Source organism: Heterocephalus glaber, unplaced genomic scaffold (assembly GCF_053883595.1).
Source record: "Heterocephalus glaber isolate CG9 unplaced genomic scaffold, H.glaber_assembly_v1.0 deba00000071, whole genome shotgun sequence".
NCBI lineage: Eukaryota > Metazoa > Chordata > Mammalia > Rodentia > Bathyergidae > Heterocephalus > Heterocephalus glaber.
In genome coordinates, this window is record NW_028258137.1 from 2,591,001 (window position 1) to 2,615,847 (window position 24,847).

General features: G+C 60.7%; 2 protein-coding genes across 5 annotated transcripts; one reads left to right on the top strand and one right to left on the bottom strand.

The window, feature by feature from the left end:
• Positions 1 to 1,015: 1,015 nt before the first annotated feature.
• Positions 1,016 to 16,169, bottom strand: Mthfsd (methenyltetrahydrofolate synthetase domain containing). Of its 4 annotated transcripts, none has more exons than XM_004842755.4 (8): positions 15,854 to 16,169; positions 14,663 to 14,766; positions 11,871 to 11,984; positions 10,367 to 10,480; positions 9,557 to 9,647; positions 7,426 to 7,538; positions 7,190 to 7,315; positions 1,016 to 2,307 (listed from the first exon to the last, which is right to left on the bottom strand). In XM_004842755.4, exons 1-8 carry the CDS (start codon positions 16,167 to 16,169, stop codon positions 2,059 to 2,061), a joined length of 1,227 nt encoding a protein of 408 aa, XP_004842812.2. In that variant the 3' UTR covers positions 1,016 to 2,058. The 4 variants fall into 4 exon arrangements, with proteins under 4 accessions (XP_004842812.2, XP_004842813.2, XP_012926915.1 ...); XM_004842756.4 differs by lacking the exon at positions 11,871 to 11,984 and adding an exon at positions 12,019 to 12,132; XM_013071461.3 differs by lacking the exon at positions 15,854 to 16,169 and adding an exon at positions 15,570 to 15,759.
• A 5,337-nt stretch (positions 16,170 to 21,506) lies between these two features.
• Foxc2 (forkhead box C2) lies at positions 21,507 to 24,211 on the top strand. Its single transcript, XM_004842757.4, has one exon. The coding sequence runs from the start codon at positions 21,963 to 21,965 to the stop codon at positions 23,427 to 23,429; it is 1,467 nt and encodes a 488-aa protein (XP_004842814.2). The 5' UTR covers positions 21,507 to 21,962; the 3' UTR covers positions 23,430 to 24,211.
• The last annotated feature ends 636 nt before the right edge of the window (positions 24,212 to 24,847 follow it).

Here is a 24,847-nt window from a genome sequence, read left to right on the forward strand (position 1 = left end):
CCAACACGTGTAGGGGACAGAGGACAAGCCTCTCCCCAGACTCAGGGCGCTGTTTTCTAATGCTGGGCTAGGAAAGGGCTTCAGAAGCAGTCTCTTAGCTGGGTGTGAGAGCATGGAGCCTGAGGCAGGAGGATCTCCTTGAGTTGGAGACCAACCTAGGCCACACAGTGAATTCAAGGCCAGCCTGCATCTCTTTGTTCAGTCATCCTGGGACGCACTTTTCTGTGTGGCTGCAGCTCTCAGGCTCGGTCTCAGTCCTGGCAACCTCCCTGCCATGGCCAGGCCCCCCGGGTGACCTCTCCGGCCCCTGTGCTGCCCGCTGGGAGGCGCCCCGCTGCTGAGGTCCCATGGCCATGAGCCAGCTGCGATGGCTCCGTGCTGTGTGGCTGTCCCGGAGCCTTTGCTCACACTCGTGCCTGGGCCCACAGCACATAGGGCGAGCCCCTTGTGTCCCCCTTCGTGGCGGACGGCATCCCTTGGGGCTCCAGTGCTCCCCGGAGAGCCGCGTCCCTTCCTTGTGGTGCTCAGCAGCTGCCTGGCACTGCTGCTGCACTGGCCTCAGGCGGGCCAGTCGCCCCGGCCTTCTCCACACGAGGTGCAGCTCTCTCAGTGGAAGCAGTTCTGATGACCTCCCTGGCCGCCGCAGACTTCACACCTCTCTTGCGCTGGTTTTGGGAAGAATCGTGCGCCTGATCTCCCCGCTCACCGTACCGTTCACCTGCAGCCCAGCGACTGGCTTTTACTTTATGTTTTTAGTTTCTAGGAGCCTCACGGCCCCTTCTCTGATGGCCATGATGGCCTATGTGTCGTGGGGACCCGGAGCACAGCAAGCACAGGCCCCACCTCCCCCAGGACCAGGCTGCGGGGTGGGGGGCAGCTGTGTCTGGAGCCCCCAGCTCACCCTGGGCCCTGCTGACTCCAGGGAGGGCAGCAGTGCCTGCAGTGGATGGTACTGAGCTTTGTTTTGGGGGTACAGGGAATTGAATGGGGCCTTCGCACTGAGCTCCAACCCAAATCTTTTTTACCTTTTTTATTTTGAGACAGGGTCTCACGAAGCTGCTCAAACTCACGATCCTCCTGCCCCAGCCTCCCAGAGTGCTGGGATGACAGACCTGTGCCACCCCCTGGCACATAGGAAAATTCAAGTGGAGGTGACCAGCTGGGCCTGAGGATGAGGAGGAAGGTGCACCCCTGGCCACCCTGACCCGGCACCACTCAGGAGGGGGCAGTGGACCAGACTCTGCACTCCCCCATGGAGCTGAAGGTACACTTCTAGGGTCCACAGCTGCAGCTTCTGCAGGTGGTGTCGTCCCGTGGCAACACTGCTCCCCACTCAGGATGGGACCCCGTGCCCGTGGGAGCTCCCCCATGCCCCACATCACCCTCACGTGAAGTGTGCCTCATGATGCTGAGTGCCTGGGAGCCTGCCATCACATCTGTGGCCGGGACTCCTGCCTGGTGTGGACAAGAGCTGCCCCTCAAGGAAGCAAGGGGCAGTGGGAGATCTGAGGGTGGACACGTTTGGGGCCATTTCTAGTTTTCTGGTACCACCTCCCACAGATATAAAGTGACAGACCGCTTCCGGCTACCTGCCCAGCAATCTGGATTGTCCTGGTCCCGAGTGAGGGGACCCAGCAGCCTGGCTCCCCAGCGCCAGGAGTGGCCACCTAGCGCTGTGCCTCCCAACTGAGGGCTGAGCTGGCCTTGGGCAGGCTGGACACGGGAGCTGGGATGTGGGGTGAGGGCCATGTGTCCGCCTCTGCTATCCAATGCCCAGGACTCCTGGACACCCTCGGGCACAGCGGTCACTGTGGGAAAACGGGAAAGTGGGGTGAAGAGCACCTGGGGGGTGGCCAGGGCCTGGGGGGCGCGGGCCAGAGGGCGCCTGCGTCCTGAGGTTGCCGCCCGGCCTGCGCCCTGGGCACAGAGTGCGGGCCCCTTCTGCACAGTGTGGCTGGGCCGGGCACAGAGGCCGCCGTTGTGCGCAGCCAACCGAGGAGCCTGCAGCCGCTCCGCACTCACTGTGTGCACAGCCATGGACAGGGCGGCAGTGTCCTGTCAGAGACGCCGGTGGCGGAGGGCCTGTGTCTGTCCAGCGTGGCTCCGCTGCTGGGGGCTGCCCATCCTGCCAGAGGCTGCCCCCGGGACACTCAACCCTGGCCGGGGTGCGAGCTGGGGTCCCACGACGGTGCACAGGGGTGCCGGGTGCGGGAGATCGGCCCACAGGCTGACGTCCTTCCCAGCCCGCCTCTCTCGCTCTCGTAGGCTTCGGAGCACCGGGATTCTCTCCAGCATCTCAGGGCTGATCTGAAAGAGGAAAGCAGAGCCGCTGTTCTCAGGCGTCCCGGGGCCTAAGGACTGTGCCTGCCACCCCGCTGCATGGCGGACCAGGTGCCTGGGACCAGTGTGTCCTGCGGGGTGGGGGCCTCTGCCCAGAGGGGACACCTGGTCCCTGGCGTCCCCGGGGACAGCAAGGCTTCTGCCCCACACCTGTCCCTCCTTGTGCAGGGGGGAAGAGGCCTTTCCTGGGCCACAGGTTCCCCCCCATCTCGGGGTCACACCCTGGCCGAAGACACAGGAGAGGCCACCTGAGTCCAGCGCTGCCTCTGCCAAACACTCCTTGCGGTGGCTGCTCCAGCCAGGAAACAAACGCCACACGGGAGCCGAGGGCCAACCTACGGGACCTTTTTCCTTTTCTTTCTTTTTCTCAGTGCTGAGTATTGGACCTAGAACCTCACACATGTGCTCTGCCACTGAGCCACAGCCTCAGCCCTTATTTATTTAAGAGAAGATTTTCCTAAACTGCCCAGGCTGACCTTGAACTTGCAATCCTGCCTCAGCCTCCCAAGCAGCTGAGATTACAGGCATGCATCGTCATCGGTACCTCGCCCGGCTGTAGAGCGCTGCTACACAGGGGCCTCTTGGCTTTCTCTGGACTAGGACAACCAACCTCTGAGTGTCTCCTGGGAACTGGCACCGGGGAGGCAGAAGGGGATCAGGCTCCTGCCTTCGAGATCCAGCCGAGGCCCAACCCGCTTGAGCATCGAGCATCGCTGGCTGTGAACCCCAAGGGGCTTCGAGGGCACCACCGAGCAGGATGATCCTGGCAGGCACCCTGGGGACTTCTGCACGGCAGAACCCATGTGCCCATGGGCAGGCCTGAGTCACAGAGGAAACGAGCCACACCAGGCCATGGCACAGCGCAGCCACACCCCAATCATGCAAAGCGGCCCCATGGCCCCTGTGCATTCTCGTGAGCGGATCCCAGGAGACAGGCGCTGGGAGCCCACCTCTGGCTCACGTCCCGGCCACCTCCTCCTAAGTGCCACACCCAGGCTCTTCTGGGGTGCTCTACACCAGATTTACAGGAACAGCTTGACTCTCCAAGTCTCGGGATCCTGTGTTTAGAAAGGACGATCAGATCCAAGACTGCAGGTATAAATGCAAGCAGGGGCAATGTGTCATCTGGGTGACAGGAAGTGGCCGGCTCGGGCCCCTCCGTCCCGCAAACATGGCGCTTCCAGTGAGGGCCTGAGCTCCCTCCGCTTGTCCCTGGCCTGTCAGGCTGCCCCTGGCAGAGGCCAGTGTCCTCCCCAGGCACAGCTCCCGCCTCGGCATCTGCCCAGAAATCCACCTTCGACTGCAGCATGAGGGGCAAATGTGCCCTGCAGTGCCCAACACTGGCCCTACACCCTGGAGCCAGGGGAACTCAGCAGCCGGGCGCCACCTGGGTGGGGCTCAAAGGGGAAACCCGGTCAGTTGGCTCCTTCCTAGAGCACAGTGCTCCGGGCTGCTCCCCCGCCTTCCCCACCTCTGTCTGCGGCAGGGTTGGGGATCTTGGGGCCAGAGTGGACGGCGCCTTCTCAGCGCCAGCCAGGCAGCCAGACCACTGCCCTGCACGGCGCGGCTCGGAGTTTCCTGGCTTGCAGTTGGGAACAGTTATTACGTGCTGTCAACCTGCCATGTGGAATGAAAGGTCCTGCTTGTTCATCAAACAGAAAACAACCTTTTCACCTCCTTGAGTAATCATTCCATTCTCCAAAAAAGATCACAACGCACAGTTGACTGTCGTTTACCTGCTAAAATCCCTCTTCGCTCAAGCACAAGGATGTTGGTCGCTCACAGTCCATGCCCTATGAGCAGCGATCAGAAGCCCCATGCCAGGGTCCAGGCTCGGGCCAGGCCAGGTCAGAATCCTGAGCCCAGCACTTGCCCTGCCAACCTGAGGCCCGGCCTCAACTCAGGCTCTGCCTTCAGGCGCTCACTTTGGCGAAGACCTTGAAATCCCTCTCATCCTTGATGAGCGGGAGTGTGGCAGCCACTGGCAGAAACAGTCACCAGTCCACCCCACAACGGTGGTCAGCTGTCTTTTCTTTATTCACTGATGAAAATGCTTCCAGAGGCTTCCAAATGGCCAAGGTGAAATCATGGCACCGACGGGCGTGGGGGGAGCAAGCTGGGGACAAGGGGCAGGGAGTCCGGGGTGCAGCTTCACAAACGCCAGGCCCCTCAGCCCTGCCTGCCGCCCGGGGAGCGAGCCCTCGGCACTGCATGGCCCCTGTGGAGGAGGGCTGCAGGCCCGCACTGGGCCCCGCGCAAGGCCAGAGGACCCTCTACCCCGCAGTGGTACACAAGTCACTGAGAACAGCTCAGTGAAGACACTTTTCCCAGGACCTCGGTCAAGCTGAGGCTCAGGCCCAGGCCCGCCGCAGGGTCTCTCGCTTCCGTCGGTTCTTTGAAGGCAGAGGAGGGACCTTGACCCGCCCCGCCTCCTTAGCGTCCTTAGCGAGGCGCCCCCTGGTGGGCGGCCCTGTCCCGCCCCCCTTGACAAAGAGGACTGCCGGCGTTTCTGAGTTAGCTCGGGCGCACTTGGCGTCCTTCGCAGACGGGGTGCTGGTGGTGCACCTGCCACCCGCTCGCCGGCCGCCTGCTGTCCCGTTCTGAGCCCCGTGGCACAGGCCGGAGACGGAGGGCAGTGGGGTCCCGGAGGAAGGTGGCGCAAGGCCAGGCAGACGCAGCTAAGATGAGTGAGGAAAGGAACCGTGTCTGATTCACCTCTCACCCCTCCCTGCGAGAGCCAGCGTTAGCGGCGCGCTACTCCAGACCGAGGAGACAGGAGGCGAACGCGTGTATCCACGGGGGAGCAGAAAGGACAGCAGGACTCTGCATCCAGCCGCACCCCGCCCCCTTACTGGAATTTGAAGATTTTTCCTCAACAAACGTCCACGAAAATACACTTTGCTGCATGCATAGCAAGACCAAGGCCGAATGCCAGGGGCTGAACGGGAGCTTCCCCAAGTCTCCCGGATCACAAGCAGGGCTTCCGGAAGGCACCGTGGGGCGCCCCCCCCCACGTGACTGCTGCAGGAGGTGGGGCCTGCCCGAGGGCCCTCGCGGGGTGGGGCTGGGGAGCGCAAGCCACTCTGCAGCTTCTCCCTCCCGCCTGCGCTGGGGGGCTGGGGGCTGGGGGTGGCACTCCTCCGCCTGCCCCGCCCACCCTGATAGACAGCCCTCCCCACCTTTCAGCTGTGGGCATCAGGTACTGCGTCGCAGTGACAGAAAAAAAGTGACCAAGAGTGGACAGGGTCCACACAAAGGATTACTAGTTGGTGACGAAGCTGAGTGCAGGGACCCCCAGTCACAGGCATGGGGTTCTCGTCTGATGTCTCCTGGATGGGGTGAAGTGGGGCTCTGGTACTGGGTGCCCTGGGGAGGCCTGCTGGGCCTAGTTCTGCCCAAAGGTAAGGGTGTCACACTGTCTTAGTCACTTTCCGGCAGCTGGGACAAAATACCCGATACCCACAACTGGACGGAAAGGTCTACTTTGGCTCACGTTTTCAGACTCCAAGGCAGGAAGGTCTGGTGGAAGAAACTGCTCACTTCACGGTGGCCAGGAAGCAGAGGGAAGGGAGGAACTGGGGAGGGAGCCGGAGCCTTCCAGGCCAAGCCCCAGTGACCGCCTCTTCTGGCCAGGCCCCACCTCCCAACAGCAAGCCAGCTGTGCCACCCCGTAGTCCACACCCCCCACAAGCCCTGCCTTTGGGGGCCTCCAGATATAAACGACAGTGCACTGGTCTGACAGGCTCAATGACATCAAGCGCGGCGCCTCTGAAGAACTGCAGATGTGAGCAGTGGGAACCCCCCCCCCCCCAGTGCTCTCCTTGTAGTCCTGCTGAGGGCTGAGCCGTAGGCAGCCCCTGAGCCCCTGCCCCAGGGACAGGGAGACCTGGCCTCATTGCTGGGGGTGGGGCCGACAGCCTCCATCCCCAGGGAAGCTGTGCCCAAATTCTGAGGGGCCCCAAGCTCTTTGGAAAGACACTAAAGGCCATCTTGATTTTCAGGAGGACGTGGCACCTTCTCCCTGGTACTTCTGATGCCCTTGGAGAGGCCTGGCAATCTGCTTCCGGGTTGCATAAACTGTTGCCATCTGCTCTTACTCACTGCCCAAGAAGGACTAGGCACTGACACTGTCCACCCCTGGCATTACAGGCAAAGGCACTGCCCGCCGGCTGAGTGCCAGGTACTTCAGCTCCTGTTCATCCGTGGAGGCGGATGCTGATTTTCTATGGGTCCAAACTCTGGGCGATTTGGGTTTAAAGGAGAATCTGGCAATTGCACTCGGTCCCCATGGAGCATAGCTTCTCCTTGTTTCCTCAGTGGCTCTGGTTGTTTACCACCAGACACAGCATTGTGGGCTGCCGACTGGCTTCTGGGGACAAACCCCTACTGCAGACTGACTGCCATGTGTGTGAGACCAGGGCCAGGGCTCTGTTCCCACCTCACCGCACCTGCTTGCTGATCTGAATGTACGATGGGATGCCCAGTAATTACTGAGGAAGGGCTGCAGCACAGCTAGCAGACTGCACTGCAGGGGGATGGGGGGCAGCACTAAAGGATGAAAAGCAGCTGCCAAACAGAGGCCAGGACACCGCCCTCCGGGTCATTCCTGCCACTTCTGCCATGAGTTACCTCTGCCATCACGGGGCAGACCTGGGCCTGCTGTTATCAGCATCCAAATCTGCAGGCAGGGACTCAGCCAGTGATGTGAGCGGATGCTACCTTGTCCCAAATCTCTGCTGGGGATTCCAGCACTGGGCCAGGCTGGGTGGGAGGCAGCAGCCAAGCCTCGCAGGGCCCATGGTAAAAGGGGTGGCGATGGGGCTCCAGGGCTGGCTTGGCAGCCACCCACCTTGGACCACGTGATGCCCACTGGCTTTGGGCGCTCGCAGCCGGTGGCGATGACCCTGGTTGGAGTGAGGATGTAGTCTACTGTGAGGTCGTGGTCCTCCAGGAGTGCTTCCGGGAAGTCCAGGACCTGACCGGGAAGAAGGGAGGAGGAGCTGGGGGAATGGCACGGCTCGGGACCTCTCGGAGCTGCCCAGGACTTGCCTTCCACCCTGTGCATTCGGGTGGCTCAGGACGCACCTGGCAGTCGTGGACGGTGGTGACCACGGGTGTCCCCTCGCAGACGGCTCCCATGGACACCATCATGGCATACTCGAGGTCTGCGTAACCTTCTCCCTTCCCGATCCTCCAGCCTGAGGAACAGGACGAGGGGCGGGGTCTGTGAGTGGCCTGGGCCCCTTGGGTGTGGGCTCTCACCAGCCCACCTCAGGAGGGACCTGAACCCACGGTCCCAGCCGCTGGTTTCCACAGCAACCCCAGAAGCAGCCAGCAGAAACGGACATTCAGGCTGAAAAGCAACTTGGGACCTTTTTAGCTGCCAGGAAAACTAAGTTCGCTGGGCTGGCTCTTAGTCAGCGAGCCTCACTTAAGCTCAGTGTGAGGAGAGACTGTTGAGAGACAGCACATTTCTGCAGAAGCAAAGCAGTTTTGATCCGTCTACCTCAGAGAACTAAAAGCTCTGAGGCCAGCTGGGCCACTCGCGGTGACACAGCCTGCCAGCCCTGCAGGCAGCAGCCAGGGCCAGGGGCTTGAGCAGGACCAGCGTACACCGCCGGACACTGAGGACAGGCTGGGGCCGCCCAGGCTTTGGGTCCTCTGCAGCCGGAGGCCCAGGGCACAGGAGTGCAGCAGGGCTGCCTGCGCCTCCCTAGCGCTCATGCACTTCCTATGGGGACTTCGGGGGGGTCCAGGCCCTGGCCATCAGCAGGACCCTCCCTGGGGACAGCACTGCTGCCCAGGCCTCTCAGACAGAGCCCACAGAGCAGGTGCTGCCGCGGTAAAAGCCCCAGCCATGCGTGCAGGGAGACAGGGAGGGGAAGCAGTAGATGACGGGGAGATGACAGGTGGAGGACACACAAGGACAGCAGGTGGCAGTGGGCAGGCAGAGTGCTCGGCCACTCGTCACTAAATGGGAATCACAGGGCAAACGAGGGACCGTGGCCCACTTCAGACTGTGATGATCAGTGCTTGATAATCCCGCTGGGAGCGGGGACAGGGGAGCTGGGGAGGAGGCAGCAGACGTATGCAGCCTCTCCATGGGCGATCAGGCCCACTGTCCAGGCTGAGCCCAGCAGCTTCCCGCCTGGAAGGGCTGCCAAGACTGCGCAGCACCCGGGCTTCACCTCATCCAGCTGCCCCCACACGAGGCTCGGGACCTGGGCTGAGTGCAGAGCATGCACCCTCACTGCTCCAGGGAAAGCGGGAAGGGCGGGACAGAGTCCACTCCAGTGCACAGTGCTGGTGCATCTGGGTCCCCACTGGGGACGCCGCAGTGGCCCACAGGAACAGGCACAGGGGGAGCTTTCTGAGCTGTTCCGCTGCCTGCCCCACACATGGCCATGCTGTCACTGTAAGCTGTGGTGACTGGGAGGCCGAGTTGCAACACTGCTCTGCTTCACATGTCTCTGAGCTGGAGAGGAAGCTCCTAGGGCCTCTCGGGGGCTCTGCTGCAAGTCCTGCCACACCCCAAGGCCAGGCCTCCTCCACCTGGGCCCCGCGTCTGCTCCCAGTGTCCACGGCATCTGCAGGCCACAGTGGGTTTGAGGCCACCTGGGAGGGCACACCTGCTGGAGGCTGAGGGTCCCTGGCCCCGTCCTACTGGTTTCCGGTACCCGTGCTGCCCAGCTGGCAGAGGCACACAGTAGGCACATGGGAAAGAGAGGAACATCCGGGGTGCCAGTCCCGATGCCTCAGAGAGAGCAGCTGGGTCCGGGCACACTGTGAACGGGGGTACAGCTGGGATGGAGAGCAAGTAATGTGGGTACGCGGGGGGCAGGCGGGGCCCCGCTGCTCTGCAAACCAAGCAGCCTGTCCTTGCCTGCCGAAAGGCTCAAGGGGTGCCCCTGCTATAAGGGGGACACGGTGAAAGCGGGGCTCAGAACCTAGCACTTTCCCTTTGCCCAGGCCTCACACCCGCCCCTTAGGACCACTGAAGTTCAGTCCCTGCTGGGAACCTGACAGAGTCCCACCCACCCCCACCCCACCCCGAGCCCGAGCCCGGTGCAATGAATCTCCTGCTCCTCCAGCTGAGCCTGGAAACCCAGCAGGGCTGACTGCAGAGGGGAGGACAGCAGGTGTGTCCTGAGGGCGGGCGGGTGAGTGACTGCCAGCCCCGAGGGCATGCAGGCAGCGGAGCCCTGCCCCATCTTACCTTTCTCGGAAACAGCCACGGATCCCACCACCACCAAGTCCACGTGGACACTGGAGTCCAAGCCCACGGGGACGCTGAAGTTCCTCACACCCTGGAAAGGGAGACGGGCGGGGCGGGGCCTTGTCTCCTGGCCAGAGACCAGGGCAGCGGCTCGAACCCCGCCCCACCACACCAGAGCGGGATCCGAGGTTGCAGGGCTCGGGGTGGGGTGGGGGTGGGTGGGACTCTGTCAGGTTCCCAGCAGGTGCAGAAGCCATTGTGAGGTACGTCTCCCCCAGTCTCTTTCCCGGGAAGCGGGCAAAGGGAGCAATGGCACACTCACGGGACACGGACTCCGTAACAGTCCGCATCACCATCCTGCCAGGGCCACACGGCAGGCCCAGCCCTGGGCCTGGCTGCGAAACCCTCATCCACAGGTCCGTGCGGCCACATGTGGGGTCAGGATGTGCGGTCAGGCTGGGGCTGCAGCAGCCCTCGGAAGCTGTGAGGCGATTTCCCTGCCTTTCCCTTTGCTACTTCATTCACACACACACACAACTTACTGCATATATTTTAAGCCACAGTACATACTATTTTTTCAACAAGACAGGATGTCAATGAATAATAAATCATTCAGTCTCTAGACACTAGACTGACCCTAACCCTAATCCATTATTCATGGTTATGTACTCGGCGCCCTCAAGGGAGGATTTCTGAATACTCCACCCTTTCCTGCGCTCTTGGCTCTGCCCCTGCTCGGTGACGTCACACAGATGCACGGTGACGTCGCACTGACCCACGGTGCTGCGCAGCTGCGCGGTGGGGACGCACCTGGGAGGTGGCGCACCTGCGCAGCGCGGCTGCCGTCGCCCCGGGGGGTGGCGTGATCCTGTTGAACAGCCCCCTTTTCAGTCGCGGCGTCGGAACCAGCAGTGTTTTTTGGCTCTTTCAAGAAAAAGACAAGCAAAAAGTTACAAAACTGAAATTTACACGGCACTGTCTGCTGTTTGCCTTCCGGCAGGGAAGGAGGAGCTGCAGGGGCCGCTCACGGGGTTCTGCCTGCCCTGCAGAGTCCGGGAATCCCGGCGCAAGTCGCCGCTGCGCGTGGCGCCCTCTGGAGGCGAAGCCGCGCAGCGACGCGAAGTTGCCTCACTGCGCAGCCCGCCCGCCAGCCCGCCGGAGGCTCGCTTGCTCCTCAGCCCCACCGCGCCGGGCCACACAGGGGCCGCGCTCTCGGGGCTCCTCCGGGCGCATCAGCACCAGGTGGCTCCGAGATGACCTCGGTGCAGGCGCCGCCCCGGCCCGGCCACAGGAGGCTCCTGGGGGCCGCATGCTTGGGCAGCGGGGCCCTCAGCCCGCCTGTTCCAAGACCTGACTGAGCCCAGTGTGGAGCCCCAAATTCTGCTGTGCTTGCAGGTGCCGTGGTGCACACCAGTCATCCCAGCACTCCGGGAAGCTGAGGCAGAAGGATTGCGAATTTGGGCTCAACCTGACGAGACTCTCAAAATAAAAAAATAAAGGGCTGGGGATGGAGCTCAGTGCGAAGACAGACCCGCTTCATCAAAACAACAGCAACCATTATATTACATTAACGGGGTCCTTCGAACGCTACAGCTTTTATAGCTTTGTCTGCGTTTAACTTATGTGCTTTGTTTTTATAGTTGCTTAAGAGCTACGAGCATTATAATTTATACCGAGTTTTATGTTTGTACAAATTAAAACTATTAACACATTCATTTACATCAACCCAGGGAGAGTTCTTTTTTTCTTTTCCTTAAAAAGGGGCCCACATATTTAAGCTGAAAATCAATGTTGTCATTTAATATTGGGGACACATTTACCAGATTTTTTTTTTCGAGACAGGGTCTCACTATGTAGTTCAGACTGGCCTTGGAATCACTATGTAGCCCAAGCTGGCCTTGAACTCACTGATCCTCCTGCCTCAGCCTTCTGAGTGCCAGGATTACAGGTCAGCGCCACCACATTTACTAAATTTCTTACTGATGAGTTAACATGTCTCAAAGGAGTCTACTACAGAGTTAACATATTTCAAAAAATTCTACTGCAAAGTTAACGTGTTTCAAAGAATTACATTACAAAGTTAACATGTCTCAAAGAATTCTTACCAATGTAGCAAGAAAAACAAGCCTGCTGATCTCTCTCTAAACCACCACCACCCCCGACCCCCGGCAGCTGCGCCCCTGGCTGTGAGCACCCTGTAGCTGGGAAACTTGGGGACTGGGACAAGAGGCAAGAGGTGCTGAAGGTGACCCATGACAGAGACCCCGAGAGCACCTGTCCTGCCAGCGGGTCAAGTTCGGGCAGGTGGGGTTACCTGCAAAGCCATCAGCCGCACGCCTTCCAGTGGTTTGTCCGGGTCCACCTTCACTTCCTGCGCTCTGGCAAAAACGTCCAGGCCCCGGATGTTCTGGGAAGCCAGGTGAGACCCCTAGTAGGGAGACAGCGGACGGAACAAAGCTTACCTGGAGCACCAGGAAGCGGGCCTTGCTCTGGGGAGCGTCGGGGTTGACTTTGACGGTTCCCGCCACTCTGAACTCCTGCAGGCGAGGGAGGTGCTCCGCTGCCCTGGACGCCCCCTGAGCCAAAACAAGGGCAATGGACCTCCGTCACCCAGAGGGTGTGGCCTCCCGCCAGCGGCGTGGGGCGGGGTAGAGGCGGCAGCCCGGGGCAGCACCCGGGCAGCGCATCTTTTGCGAGCATTGTTGGCCAAAAGCAAAATTATATTGTGACAATTTACTGCATTTTAATACGGCTAAAATTTGAGTACATGGAAATACAAACATTACATGTGCAGTTTATTATTTTTGGGGGGGTACCGGGGATCGAACTCGGGACCTTACGCTTGCGAGGCAGGCGCCGGAACCACTGAGCTAAATCCCCAGCCCATGTGTAGAGTTTATTACACTCTTAAAACGTTATAGTGAACCCTTGACTTAGGAACTCAATTCGCTCCAAGGGCTGGTTGTAACTCAAGTTGGTCAGTTGCCCTCAGAGTCCCTCTCCCATATAATGAATGTTAGGGAACACTTTCTTCCAGGCAGATCCCAGTGTCCTCAGAGAGACACTGGCCCAGGGTTTCCCAGTTAACCCCACACAGGAGAGGATGCTATCATGTTCCTTCCGGAACTCTTTAAGGGTTAAATCGGAATCTGAGACCATCTGGAAGCGCATGCAAGGGCTGGCCGGTGTTCAGGTCGTAACTCAAGACTTTGACCGTTAGTTAAAACTAAATTTCTGGTCGTAACCCAAGTTGTTCATACATCAGCCCTTGTAACTCCAGGGTTCACTGTATCTCATTTCTTACTGAATGTACTCTTTACAGCATTTGTCATGTTTTGAAAGATTCTTTTAAAAATATTGTTACTAATATGGTGATTGGTGTTTACTCATATCAGATACCTGTATTCATGGTTTCTCATGGACCATCGGAAATCATAATGCCTTATGGTTCTTTTGAACTGTTTGTTGTTAAGCTAAGGTTTGTGTGCATCTGAATGCAACAGCGTTTCCACCTTGTGATTGCTTGCCCACGAGCTGTACTGTTTCCACACGGTCTCCACTGCAGCCACTCAGTACCATCTGAGTGTAACCTTCGTGAGTGAGTAGTCATGGGGCACGGACAGCACTTAAAACTTTCTAGCTGTAAGGTGATGAGGAAACTATATTTAATATAATGAATGAATCTATGGGTTTCTCTATAGGTCATTTAAATTTTCTACTTTAAGTCACATTGTACATTTTTTATTGTATATTTTTACACTTGATCTTAGCCAAGAGGCCGAGAAGCGATATTGTATATTTTTTATTTACTAAATACCTGTATAAAATTATCTGTTTTTCTCTATATGTTCATCACTTTAACTTCCTGTTTCGGATATGTGGGTTGATGGCAAATCATAGGGCCCTCGGAGCCACATGCCCTGGAGCTACACTGCTGTCTTGGCCCAGCAGCATCACCCAGACTGGCCGAAGGAGCTCCGCCCACTGTGGGGACAAGAGGGGCAATGTGGGAAGGGACGCAGCTGGTGACCCGGTCTTCACAGAAATAAGGCTCAGGCTTCAGGCTGAGGGCACAGCAGGAGCACAGAGCTCAGAGCGTTCACTGAGCAAAGACCCACACCCACCACCTGGACCAGGAAACAGCAGGCCCCACCCAGCTCCCCGCTAGCTGACTCTGTTTATTTATTTATTCATTTGCTTGTTTTCGGTTTTTTGAGACAGGGTCTTGCTATGTAAGTCAGGCTGGCCCTGTACTTCTGGTGATCCTCCTGCCTCAGCCTCCTGAGTGCTGGGCTCACAGGCGTGTGCCACCACCTCTGGCTCAGGTGATTCATTTAAAAAATTTTAAATGACCCTGTGTCCTCCGTCTTCCTCGTCCTTCACATGCTTTTCTCTCCCTCAGGTAACAAGTGCTAAAATAGCACAGTATTGACAAAAACCACACAAAAGAACAGCTTTGGAGGGGGGCAGAAGCGCTCAGCTAGGGACCAGTGAGGGCCCCACGTGGAGACAGAGTCTGGCCTGGGGGTGCTGGTGAGCCCCAGGCCGGGTCCTTCAGGCCTGGCACAACGATCATGTTTCCAAAAGCATTTCCTTTTTCTTGGAAAATACACAGCCAAAGATCACATGCTACTATGTTGCTTCTTCCAAGCAAACATTTTTCCATGAAAACTATCATGAACGGGGATCTTGGGTTTTGAACAGCAGGCTCTGCTGTCCACAGGGAGGGCAGTTCTGTGGATGGTGTCATGGCAGCAACATGCTTCCAGCTGGCATTAGGAGGCTGAGGTAGGAGGATCCCAGGTTCAAGCTCAACTCAGTCAACTCAGTGACTTGGTGAGACTATCTCAAAATAAAAAGTAGAAAGGGGCGGGGGATGCAGCTCAGTGCAAAAGCCCTGGATTCAATCCCCAGAACTGCAACCAAACAAGAAAACCCTGTACTTTGTATCCAGCAGAGCTCAGCCAGCCAGCCAGCCCGGCACACGACAGCAGAGGCAGGGGAGGATGTTCGACAGAGAGCCCGGCAGGTCTCAAATACTGCCCCTGACCTCAGTGCCCAGTGTCACCCACGCAGGATCGGCTCCTCATTCCCGAGGCTCTGTACCTTGAAGTTGGGGATCCTGTGGTGAACAGGTCGGGGGAAGTTGGCCACGTCGTGAGCCTCCATGTAGCTCCAGATTTGTTCCCGGATGTCCTGCTTGGAGACGCCTGTGGCACAAAGCACTGTGACTCATGGGCAGAACAGGAAGGCTTCCTGGGGAGCAAGCGCCAGACACTGCCACGCTCTGCGTCACAGGTCAGGGTGGCAACAGAACAGATCCAGGCCCCGGACCCCGAGCTCAGGCTGCGGGCAGGGGGCGGCCTGCACCTACTCTGCCTCTCATGCTGACAGATGCTCACCCCGGAGGGACCTGGGGACATCCCCACCTGGATCTGCCCCACGGCGCTGACACTGGACGGTCACTGCAAGTCCCCATCTCACGTGCATCAGCAAGGGGAAGGACCAGGATCCCCCACATTGTGCTGGTGCTGCAGGCACAGGACAGGGACGGGGTCCTGCTCTGCAGCCGATGGCCCCATGAGGCCCGGCGCTCACAGTGGGGTGGGGGAAGGTGAGGCACAAAGGACAGGGCAGGTGTGTGGCCTTGGCAAGCTCTGAGAACGTGGGCAATGCATCATGTGTGCAAAGCCGCGCCCGTCCTGTGACTTCCTGTTCACGCCCCAGCAGGCTCGGCCCAGCCAGGCAGCCCAGTGGCCTTGTCCTGCGGCTCCAGCCCAGAGGCGCCTGCCCTGCCACTGCCCGACTGCGTGCACACGGGCGATTCTGCACAGGGCTCCTCTCACAGCGGTGACCCACGGGCCCGGGGCTCTGGAAGCCTCCGTGGAGTCCAGGCTGTGACCTGGGAGTAGACCTGTGGCCAAGCACCACTTTCAGGTAAGCTGGTTTCCAACCTCACGTCCCGGTCTCCTGGGGTGGGGTGGCTGCACACAGGCATGGCCCTGAGCCTCACCGCGTGGGCAGAGGGACCTGCGCGGTCATCTTCAAGGGTTTCTGTCTTGTTTTGAGACAGGGTCCAACTGAGCTGCCCAGGTCAGGCTCCAACCCGAGACCCTCCTGCCTCAGCCTCCTGAGTGCTAGGACCAGAGGCGTGCGCCTCCACGCCCGGCCTCTTTCTTTCCAGGATCTTCCCTGGACGCCGGTTGGGCGTCTGCAAGGCCTCTGAGCGCGAGACCCACAGTCCCGGGCTCCCCGCACCCTGACCCGCCCCTCCCCTTGCGCCCCCGCGCCCCTCACCCGCCCTCGGCTCCATGGCGACGCCGTCACTGTGCGACACCTCTCGTAGCGGACTCTGGCGCGTAGTGATGTCATTGCCGCGCGCTCTAGCCCTGCGCCTGCGCACTGCCGGAGAGGCGGGACCTGGACGGGAAGGCCTGGGGCGCGCATGCGCGGACGGCGCGGACGGCCCGGAGAGGTCCAGTTCTCGGCCTCTCGCCGGGAATGGTAACCGGCTGCCACGGAGCCTTCGGGAGAGGGAAGCTGGAGGGCACTGGGACCTGACGCCGACACCACAGCCCAGCACGATTGCATTTTTGTGCGTCACTGAGCCCATCGTTTTAAGTCGGCTTCAGGGTGTAGCGCAGCCTTCGTCCACAGCGCAGCTGAGAGAAAGCACCGTCCCCAGGACCCCGCCTGGCCGCCTCGCCTGCTAGCGACGTCCTGCAGCAGGCTGGGCTGTGTGCTGTGGAACAGAGTCACCTCCGGGGCCCCGGGTTCACGCTGTCCGGCGGTCTGACGAGGGTCCGTGACCTGTGCCCACCTCTACAGCACGGAACAGCTTCGCTGCCCTAAAGAGCCTGCACCCTCCTGTCCGTCCACTCCTCCCTCGGCGTGGACGTTCACGCTTCTGCGTCTTCGTTTCCAGCAGGCTGGGCTTGGGCTCGCACTGTACGCAGCCTGTTCGGACGCCCTTTCCCCTGGCCGCCCGGTGGGCGAGCCCGCGTCCTCCTGGGAAGGACACAGTGACCGCCGGGCTGCTGCGCCGTGGCCCGGGACCCCTGGCCTGCTGCAGGGCCTGGTTCCCCGAGATCTGGCGGTTGTAAACAGAGCTGCTCCAGGCAGCCTTGTGCCTGCTCGCAGGGTTTCAGTTTGTCGCAGGCACTCCTGGTGAGTGTTGTGAGTGCTTCGCAGCCTGGCTGGAACAGACCCAGTGGAGCAGGCAGGAGTGACCCGGTGTGCGGAGCCGGGCCCACGCGGGGCCAGTGGAGGCCTAGGTGTGCGTGTAACAAGCCTACAGCAAGAGGCACTCGCTGTGAACCCCTAGAGTACCCCGTGTCGCCTCACACGCCCTCATCCCATCGTTCTTGCCACCCTGAAGCAGTTCTGGAAGCGCCCATTCGCGTGTCTTTACCGCGGTGATCTGCCAAGCATCCTCTGCAAATCATGCCTGGGTTACTTTCTTGTCACTGGGACAAAATACGCAGCAACCACCGGAAAGGTTTATTTGGGTCATGGTTTTTAAAGGGTTCAGTGACTGGCTGGCCGGGCCCCTATAAGGAGGCCGTGGTGGGAGCGCTGCAGGGCTTGGCGGACCCTAAGCAGAGAGGGGGAGTGGGTGCCTAGTTCTCTTCGCCAAGTCTGCCCGCCCGAAGTGCTGCGGAAAAAGACCACTGCGTACAGTTTTCTCTCCGCAGCGTCATGGCCCAGTTCCGCGGCCCCTCGCACCCCTGCCCCCCCCCCCCGCCTGCTCGGCTCCTCCTGGGTGGGGGCAGCCCGGCCCGGAGGATGAATCCTCCGCCCTCCGCAGTGGGGGCGCAGCAGGACCCTGGGGCAGCTCCTGGCGCCGGGTGACTCTGGTCTGGGCGCTGCTTGGGGCCCGAGGCCGCAGCTGCGGCAGGGCGGTGCGTCACGGTGCGGGCCCCCGGAGGCGGAGGCGCCGGGGCGGAGCCGAGTGCTGTGCAGGGGCGGAGCACAGACCGGTGGGCCCGTCGGATGGCGCCCAGTGCCACCTATGGAAGAGGCGGGAGGCACGGAGCCGGAGCAGGGTCCCTCGAAGGCAGAGGAGGGTCGGGCGGGCAGGGCTGAGGCCGGGGCCGCCTCGGCTCTCTGGGCCCCGCGCCCCTGCTTCATTCGGTCCCCGAGGGTCCCGCTGGTGCGGGCTCAGCCACTGTCAGGCCGGTGATTAACGCGGCAGAGTGCTGGGCTCTGAGTCCCGGCAGAAGCTGCCAGGCCGGGGATTGGGGTCCGGCTCACTCCCTGGGGCTGCAGTCTCCAGTGGCTTCCACGTCGTTCCCGCCCTGTCCACACGGCCAGGGTCCCCTCCGACCTCAGTGGGCATAGCTTCTCGGGGCCCCAGAATGAGCCCAGGACTCCGCCACGTTAATTACCAGGCTCCGCGGGAGTGGAATTTTTTTAAAACATTTCACTCAGACGCTTACACTGCTGCCCGTGTCTACGCAGCTGCACCCGCAGATCCGCTGCTGCTGACAGAGAAGGTGCTATTCTAACGACTCAAGCCTGTCAGCTCCACAGCTCTCACCCTGGGCCTCAAAGAGGCAGCAAGGTCAGGATGAAGGGAGCCCGTTTCCAACGCATGGTAGCCATGTAAGACCTGGGAGCCTCAGTTTCCCCATCTGTGAGAAGTGGGGTCACTGGACCTCCCTGAGGAGGATTAAGCGGGATGTCACATCCTTGTGAGCGCTGTGCACCTACTATGCGCTGGGAGACCAGGAGTCCAGAGCCACAGAGGAGGATGGCAGGCCTGCCACCTGCCCAGTCAGGGCACGCAGGGCAGACGTAGGTGCCAAGGCAGCATCCTCGCCCCGCCAGGCCTCAGCTCTGTCCTGAGTTAGGGAGACAGAGCCCGCAGGGCAGGGCCCATCTTCCCTGGGAGGGGCGGAAGTGTGGGCTGAGCGGCTGCCCTTGGAAGCCCAGGCCGAGTGGCTTTGAGGAGCAGAAGGCCCATCCGGCTGGGACGGCCCGAGGATCCAGGCAGCAGGCCTTGGACGTCTGCGGCTTCGGCGGAACCAGCCTAGCCTCACAGGTCTGCCAGTCCGTCAGGCGTACAGCTCGGATCACGGCTGGCGCTGCAGACCGCGGCAACCTGATCTGCTGCCTGCAGCGTGAGCAGCCCTTGGACTGCTGAGAGCCGCGCAGCTGCGGCTGTGTGCCTTGGAAGCGCGCAGGGCCTGCTGGATGTCCTGCATCGTTGTGTTAAGTGTGGCAACGCTTGGATTATGAAGCCGATAAGTGCCTTGAGGACTCCTCTTTTCAAAAAGTAACAACAAGTTGCTGTGATAAAGCCACAGTGATTTAGGGTTGTTTTCCAGAGACATCCAGCTCTCTAAATGTCTTGAATTTCCTCCGATGGAAAGACTTTTGCTTTGTGTCACTTTAAAATAAAACTTTTCAGAGTAACTAAAAACGTGCTTTTTCCCCCAAAATTTTTATTTTGAAGAATTTCAAACTTAGAAAAACCGTTCTCTAGTCACACCCCAGTTTCCACCCCAAGCACCCTTCACCCCCTCTGCGTTAGCGTTCAGCTTTCTTCCATCCAGGACAGGCGCTGCACTGAATCACTGAATCTGTTGCTTTGGGAAAGCTGGTTTTTCGAGACAGGAGCTCGCTGTGTAACCCAGGCTGGCTGAGAACTCGAGGCAATCCTCCCGCCTCAGCCTCCTGAGTGCTGGGATCACAGGTTGCACCACCGAGTCGGGCTCGTTGAGCTGCTTTTAACCAGAGCCAGCCCCACCTGTCCCCTCATGTGTCTGCGGCCCAGCCGTCCATGACTGGTGCTCACCGTTTCCCCGTTCCTGCCCAGAACAGCACATCAGTGAAACTAGCTGGAGCCGTCTCCATCAAGAACAAGTGCTTCATCTTGCAAAAGATAATTTCTAGGAGCCAAATGACCATGGAATTGGGGGGGGATACCAAGGCCTTCACACTGAGCTATGTCTCCCAGCCCTTTAATTTTTTAAAAATTATTTTTGAGACAGGACCTCACTAAGTTGTTAAAGTGCTCAGGGTGGGCTCGAACTTGCAACCTTCCTGCCTCAGCCTCCCAGAGTGCTGGGATTGCAGGGGTGCGCCGCCACGCCCAGCCACGACTGTGGAGGTTTTTGTTGCTTACTGGATTCTTTAAAAAGTGGCAATGACCCAAGGGGGAGCCCCTGAAGCGGCCCTAGCTCTGCTCCCTTCCCTACTCCCAAGGAGAAGGGCGCAAGGTGCTGGGTGGATGGACTGGGGCCAGTGAGGAAGCGACCGGGCGCCCTGGCCCAGCCTCGGGTCTCCCGCCTTCCCCCAGGCGCGCGGCTGCAGTTGCCCATGGTCCCCCCTCCCTCGGGGCCGTCCTGCGGCAGCGTGCAGCGCCCGGCGCGCCCGGCAGGTGGCAGCACCTTCCCGGGAACCGCGCGGGCCGGTTTCCGGAGCAGTTCCCCCGCGGGCCGCCAGGGGGCGCGCACGCCCACGGAGTCGTTGGGAGCCCGCGGGCGCAGGAGCCGGGCTGCGCCTGGACGAGAAGGGACTTGAAGGGGAGGAAGAGAAACTCGGCCTCCTGCCCTTCGCACCGCGTGTTATTTTAGCAACGCACAGGGCCCTGGGACCCGATTCTGCCTTCGGCTCGCTGGCACCGGGTCGGGGAGCGGGGCCTCCCGAGTGCGCTTTCCGGGGTATTCAGGTCGCTTGCGTTTGCCTGTGCCGTGATAAAGCCACCGCGCACCCGCGCACACGCCACGTAAGGCAGGGTACACACTGCTCCCGGAAGCCCACAGACATGGCGTTTGCTTTCCCAGTAAAATCGTGCGGGGAACCGCGTGCCTGCCGTGTGCTTCGGGAGAAAGGCTTCTTTTCTTCGGCTGTAGTGCTTAGCTGTGTTTTTAAAGATGTGTGTGAAAATAAGAAAGGAGTTGAAAACACTGAAGCTGTCCTGAGAGTTTGGGGGAGGGGAGAAGGCTCAAATCATTTACCGTGAGCTGGGAACGGGCCGCTTCAATTTGCTTTCCTGCGAGAAGGAAAGAAAAAGATCAAGTTAGAGAAAGAACCCAGAATATCCGTAAAACAGTGTTTCAGACGTCAAGTGCTCAAGGTACGAGAACCTGGGTTTTGTTTTCCTTTGGATTTTGAAAGGAGCGGGAGTCACAAATACCGCACAAGAACGTCCTCAGCCCCGCACTGCAAGCGGGCGAGGGGCCTCCAGGCCTGCTGCCTCCCCAGCTCGGCCCAGCGCGAATCCGAGCGGAGCGGGTTCTCCTTCGCCCTTGTGCCGAGAACCCGAGGAGAGGAAGGCGCCGGGGAGGCCTCACCTGCGGGCCTCTTCGCCACCCAAGCGATCGCCTGGGGCCTGGGCCCGGCAGCCCGGCGCCTGCGTTCAGTGGGCCAAGCGGGCCGGGCATCGGAGGTGTCAGGGAGTAGACAAGCAGCCCGAAGATAAACGAACCGAGCGGGCCTGGGGGTTCGCAGACCCCGCGCTCCGCTCCCCGCCAGGGTCCAGAGCAGCAGAATCCTGCAGAGGCCTCGCTGGCCGCCCGGAGGAGGAGCCGGGTCCGCACTCACCGCTCCAAACCCCAGCCTCGGGCAGGATGAGGCAGGAGGGTCCCCGGGGTGCCCCAGGGCCGCGCAGAGCCGGCGGTGAGAGCGAGGTCACCCTAGCCGACCCGAGAGGGGACTCGGCGCTCCCGACAGCCGCGGTCCGTGGGTCAGGCCCGGTTCCGGGGACGACGCCCGCCCGGAGCCCGCTTCGCCTAGGGCCGGACCGGGACACCGCGCTGTTTGCCGTCGCGTGAGGGAACCTCGGGTCCGGCGGCCCCGGGCGTAGGCGGCACCGCTGCAGCGACCAGTTCGATATTATATTTCAACTTTGGCTTTGCCTAGAAACGCCTTGCTGCCGTCCGCGCGCCCCTGCGCCCGAGGCACCGACGATAAACTGAGGCAAGACACTGTCCCGGGAGAGCCGCCCACCGAGGCCGCGCCGCCCGGGCTCGGGGCGCGCTGGGTCTTAGAGCCGCCAGCTTCGGGCGCGCCTCGCCCTGATTGGCGCCCTCTCCCCGCAGCCGCCCGCGGATTGGGCCAAAGTTCCGGGAGCGGGCGTGGCCTGCGCAAAGTTAAAACTGGCTTTCGGAAAGAAGACTTTTGAAACTTTTCCCAGTCCCTAAAAGGGACCTTCGCCTCTTTTCCGGGCTCGGCCGGGCAACGCTCGGCCCGGGCTCGGACCCTCGGGGCTGCCAACTCGCGGGCGCGCCCGGACCGCCGCCGGCGTCTGCGCGCACCAGGCCCCTCGGCGCCCCTGCGCGCGTGGCGTCCCCGCCGCCGCCCGCCGGGCCCGGGGCGCGCTCTCCAGGATGCTGGGCCGCCCGGGGCGCTGATCGCGCTCGCCGCCCCAGCCGGGCCGCTGCGCTCCAGGCCCCGCAGCATGCAGGCGCGCTACTCCGTGCCGGACCCCAGCGCGCTGGGGGTGGTGCCCTACCTGGGCGAGCAGAGCTACTACCGCGCGGCAGGCGGCTACGGTGGCATGGCCGGGCCCGTGGGCGTCTACCCCGGCCACCCCGAGCAATACGGCGCGGGCGCAGGCCGCCCCTACGCCCCCTACCACCAGCACGCGCCCGCGGCACCCAAGGACCTGGTCAAGCCGCCCTACAGCTACATCGCGCTCATCACCATGGCGATCCAGCACGCGCCTGAGAAGAAGGTCACGCTGAACGGCATCTACCAGTTCATCATGGACCGCTTCCCCTTCTACCGCGAGAACAGGCAGGGCTGGCAGAACTCCATCCGCCACAACCTCTCGCTCAACGAGTGCTTCGTCAAGGTGCCGCGCGACGACAAGAAGCCGGGCAAGGGCAGCTACTGGACGTTGGACCCCGACTCGTACAACATGTTTGAGAACGGCAGCTTCCTGCGGCGGCGCCGGCGCTTCAAGAAGAAGGATGTGCCCAAGGAGAGGGAGGCGCGCGCCGTGGCCCGGGAGCCGCCCCCCGCCGCTACCCAGGGCGCCCCGGCCGGGCCAGGCCTCGCCGACGCCGCGCCCGAGGCCGAGCGCAAGGTGGTGGTCAAGAGCGAGGCGGCGTCGCCCGCGCTGCCGGTCATCACCAAGGTGGAGGCGCTGAGCCCCGAGGCCGCGCAGCGGGGCAGCCCGCGCAGCGCCGAGTCCTCTCCGGCCGGGTCCCCCGACGGCTCCCCGCCCGCGCACCACGCCGCCGCGCCCAACGGGCTGCCGGGCTTCAGCGTGGAGAGCATCATGACGCTGCGGGCGTCGCCGCCCGGGCCCGAGCTCAGCCCCGCGGCCGGGCGCGCGGGCCTCGCGGTGCCGCCGCTCGCGCTGTCTTACTCCGCTGCGCCGCCCGCCGCCTACGGGCAGCCGTGCGCGCAGGGCCTGGAAGCCGGGCCCGCGGGCGGCTACCAGTGCAGCATGCGCGCCCTGAGCCTGTACACCGGCGCCGAGCGGCCCGCGCTGGACGACGCCCTCTCGGACCACCCGGGCGGCCCCGCGTCGCCGCTGAGCGCACTCGGCCTCGCGGCCGGCCAGGAGGGCGCGCTCGCCGCCGCGGGCCACCACCACCACCACCAGCACCCAGGCCACCACCCGCAGGCGCCGCAGCCCGCGCCCGCGCCGCAGCCCGGGGCCGCCGCGGCCCAGGCGGCCTCCTGGTACCTGAACCACGGCGGGGACCTGAGCCACCTCCCCGGGCACGCGTTCGCGGCCCAGCAGCAGCCGTTCCCCAACGTGCGGGAGATGTTCAACTCGCACCGGCTGGGGATGGAGAACTCGGCCCTCGGGGAGTCCCAGGTCGGCAACGCGAGCTGTCAGCTGCCCTACAGAGCCACGCCGTCCCTCTACCGCCACGCAGCCCCCTACTCCTACGACTGCTCCAAGTACTGACCCGGCCCTGCCCGCCCCGGGACGAGACCCTCTCCGCCAGTGCAGCTGCAGAGAAACAAAACTCGGCCGCCGGCTCTTCCCCAGACTCGGAGCCAGCGGGCTGGGAAGCGCGCAGGTAACTAACGCGACGCCCCGTTCCTGGGACCCCAGCGAGCCCCGCTAAAGGGACAGCCAGCGAGACGAACATTGCTCTAGAGGCCCCCTCCCCTGCTGGAAGCTGTGTTCTGCCCCCCTGGGGGCCTCAAAGATTAAGTTATGGACCAGATCCCATAGCGGCCCACCAATGACTTTCCGCAGCGGCCCCATAGGTGTATGGGGGTCCCTACGGATAATGTGTGTGTTGTGTGTAATTTTAAATTTCTCTAACCGTGCTGTAAAAATGTGTGGAGGATTTGTAATCGGGCTATTTTTTGTTGTTGTTCAGAGCCATTAATATAATATTTAAAGTTGAGTTCACTGGATAATTTTTCATCTTGCCCAACCATTTCTGCCAAATTTAACTCAAGAAACCTATGTGGGTGAGCTATAATTCTTTTCCCAGCTGTAGGTCTTTTACAAAAACAAGGAAATAATTTATTTTTTGTTGGTGGATAAAGAAGTCAAGTATCTGATACTTTTTATTTACAAAGTTTGATGGTTTTGTATAGTAGATTTCACCCTAGTATTCCTAAAAGAAAAAAAAAGCAGAAAAATTTAACTTCATCTGTGTTTGTCTTATGTGGTCTTAATTGTTGTATTTACCTTAAAATAAACCCATGTCGTTTTTCTGCCCAAAGTTCAAATAGTGTGTTTGTGTTCTTGCATTCAAAAAGAAAACAGCCAGGTGTGTCTGGTGACCGACCCACCTGTTCTGATTATTTTTGCCACACAGGTGGCTGTCCACCCCAGCAGTGACCACGGGGGAAGGCAGTGTGTGCCTGCTGGGTCGATCAGTGACAGAAAGCGCTTTTCATGAAAACTTCCCGCCCTGGGGATTTTTTTTTCCTTGGGCAACCTGAGAAACTGCTGCACTGTGAAGGGCTTCCTGGAGGGTGGCTAGCTGCTCACTTGCTGTACTGAATTTTGTTAAACGCAGAAAAACAAGCCAATTGGCCAAACAGAATAGTGCTGCTCCTTACCAGGGTCCAGCTGTCCCCAATTTAGGAGGTGCAGGAGGAAAGGACAAACATTCCCCATCTGCTAACCAACGGGGTGAGTCCTGCTGTCCCTTGCTTTCTTAAAATGCGGACTCCTTGGCCCTGAGTAGTTTCCCAGAGAGGATTTTGACGCTGGGTGAGGACCCAGAGGGATGGATTCTCCTGTAGTTAATGTCTCTCTCCCTGGGTGGCTGGGTCAGAGGTGGGTTTCAAACTCCTTTGCTTATCCATTTGATTTCTAAATTTTTACCCTAGTGCAGTGAAAAAATGTAAAACCTCATT

Excerpts from the sequence above, each read along its gene's own strand:
- Mthfsd (XM_004842755.4), bottom strand. The coding sequence starts at position 16,169 with ATGGGCTCAGTGACGCACAAAAATGCAATCGTGCTGGGCTGTGGTGTC. Across the intron at positions 11,985-14,662 it reads ACAGGATCCCCAACTTCAAG|GGGTCTCACCTGGCTTCCCA; the intron begins GTACAGAGCCTC and ends TCTCCCTACTAG. Across the intron at positions 2,308-7,189 it reads TGGGCATCACGTGGTCCAAG|ATCAGCCCTGAGATGCTGGA; the intron begins GTGGGTGGCTGC and ends TTCCTCTTTCAG.
- Foxc2 (XM_004842757.4), top strand. The coding sequence starts at position 21,963 with ATGCAGGCGCGCTACTCCGTGCCGGACCCCAGCGCGCTGGGGGTGGTG.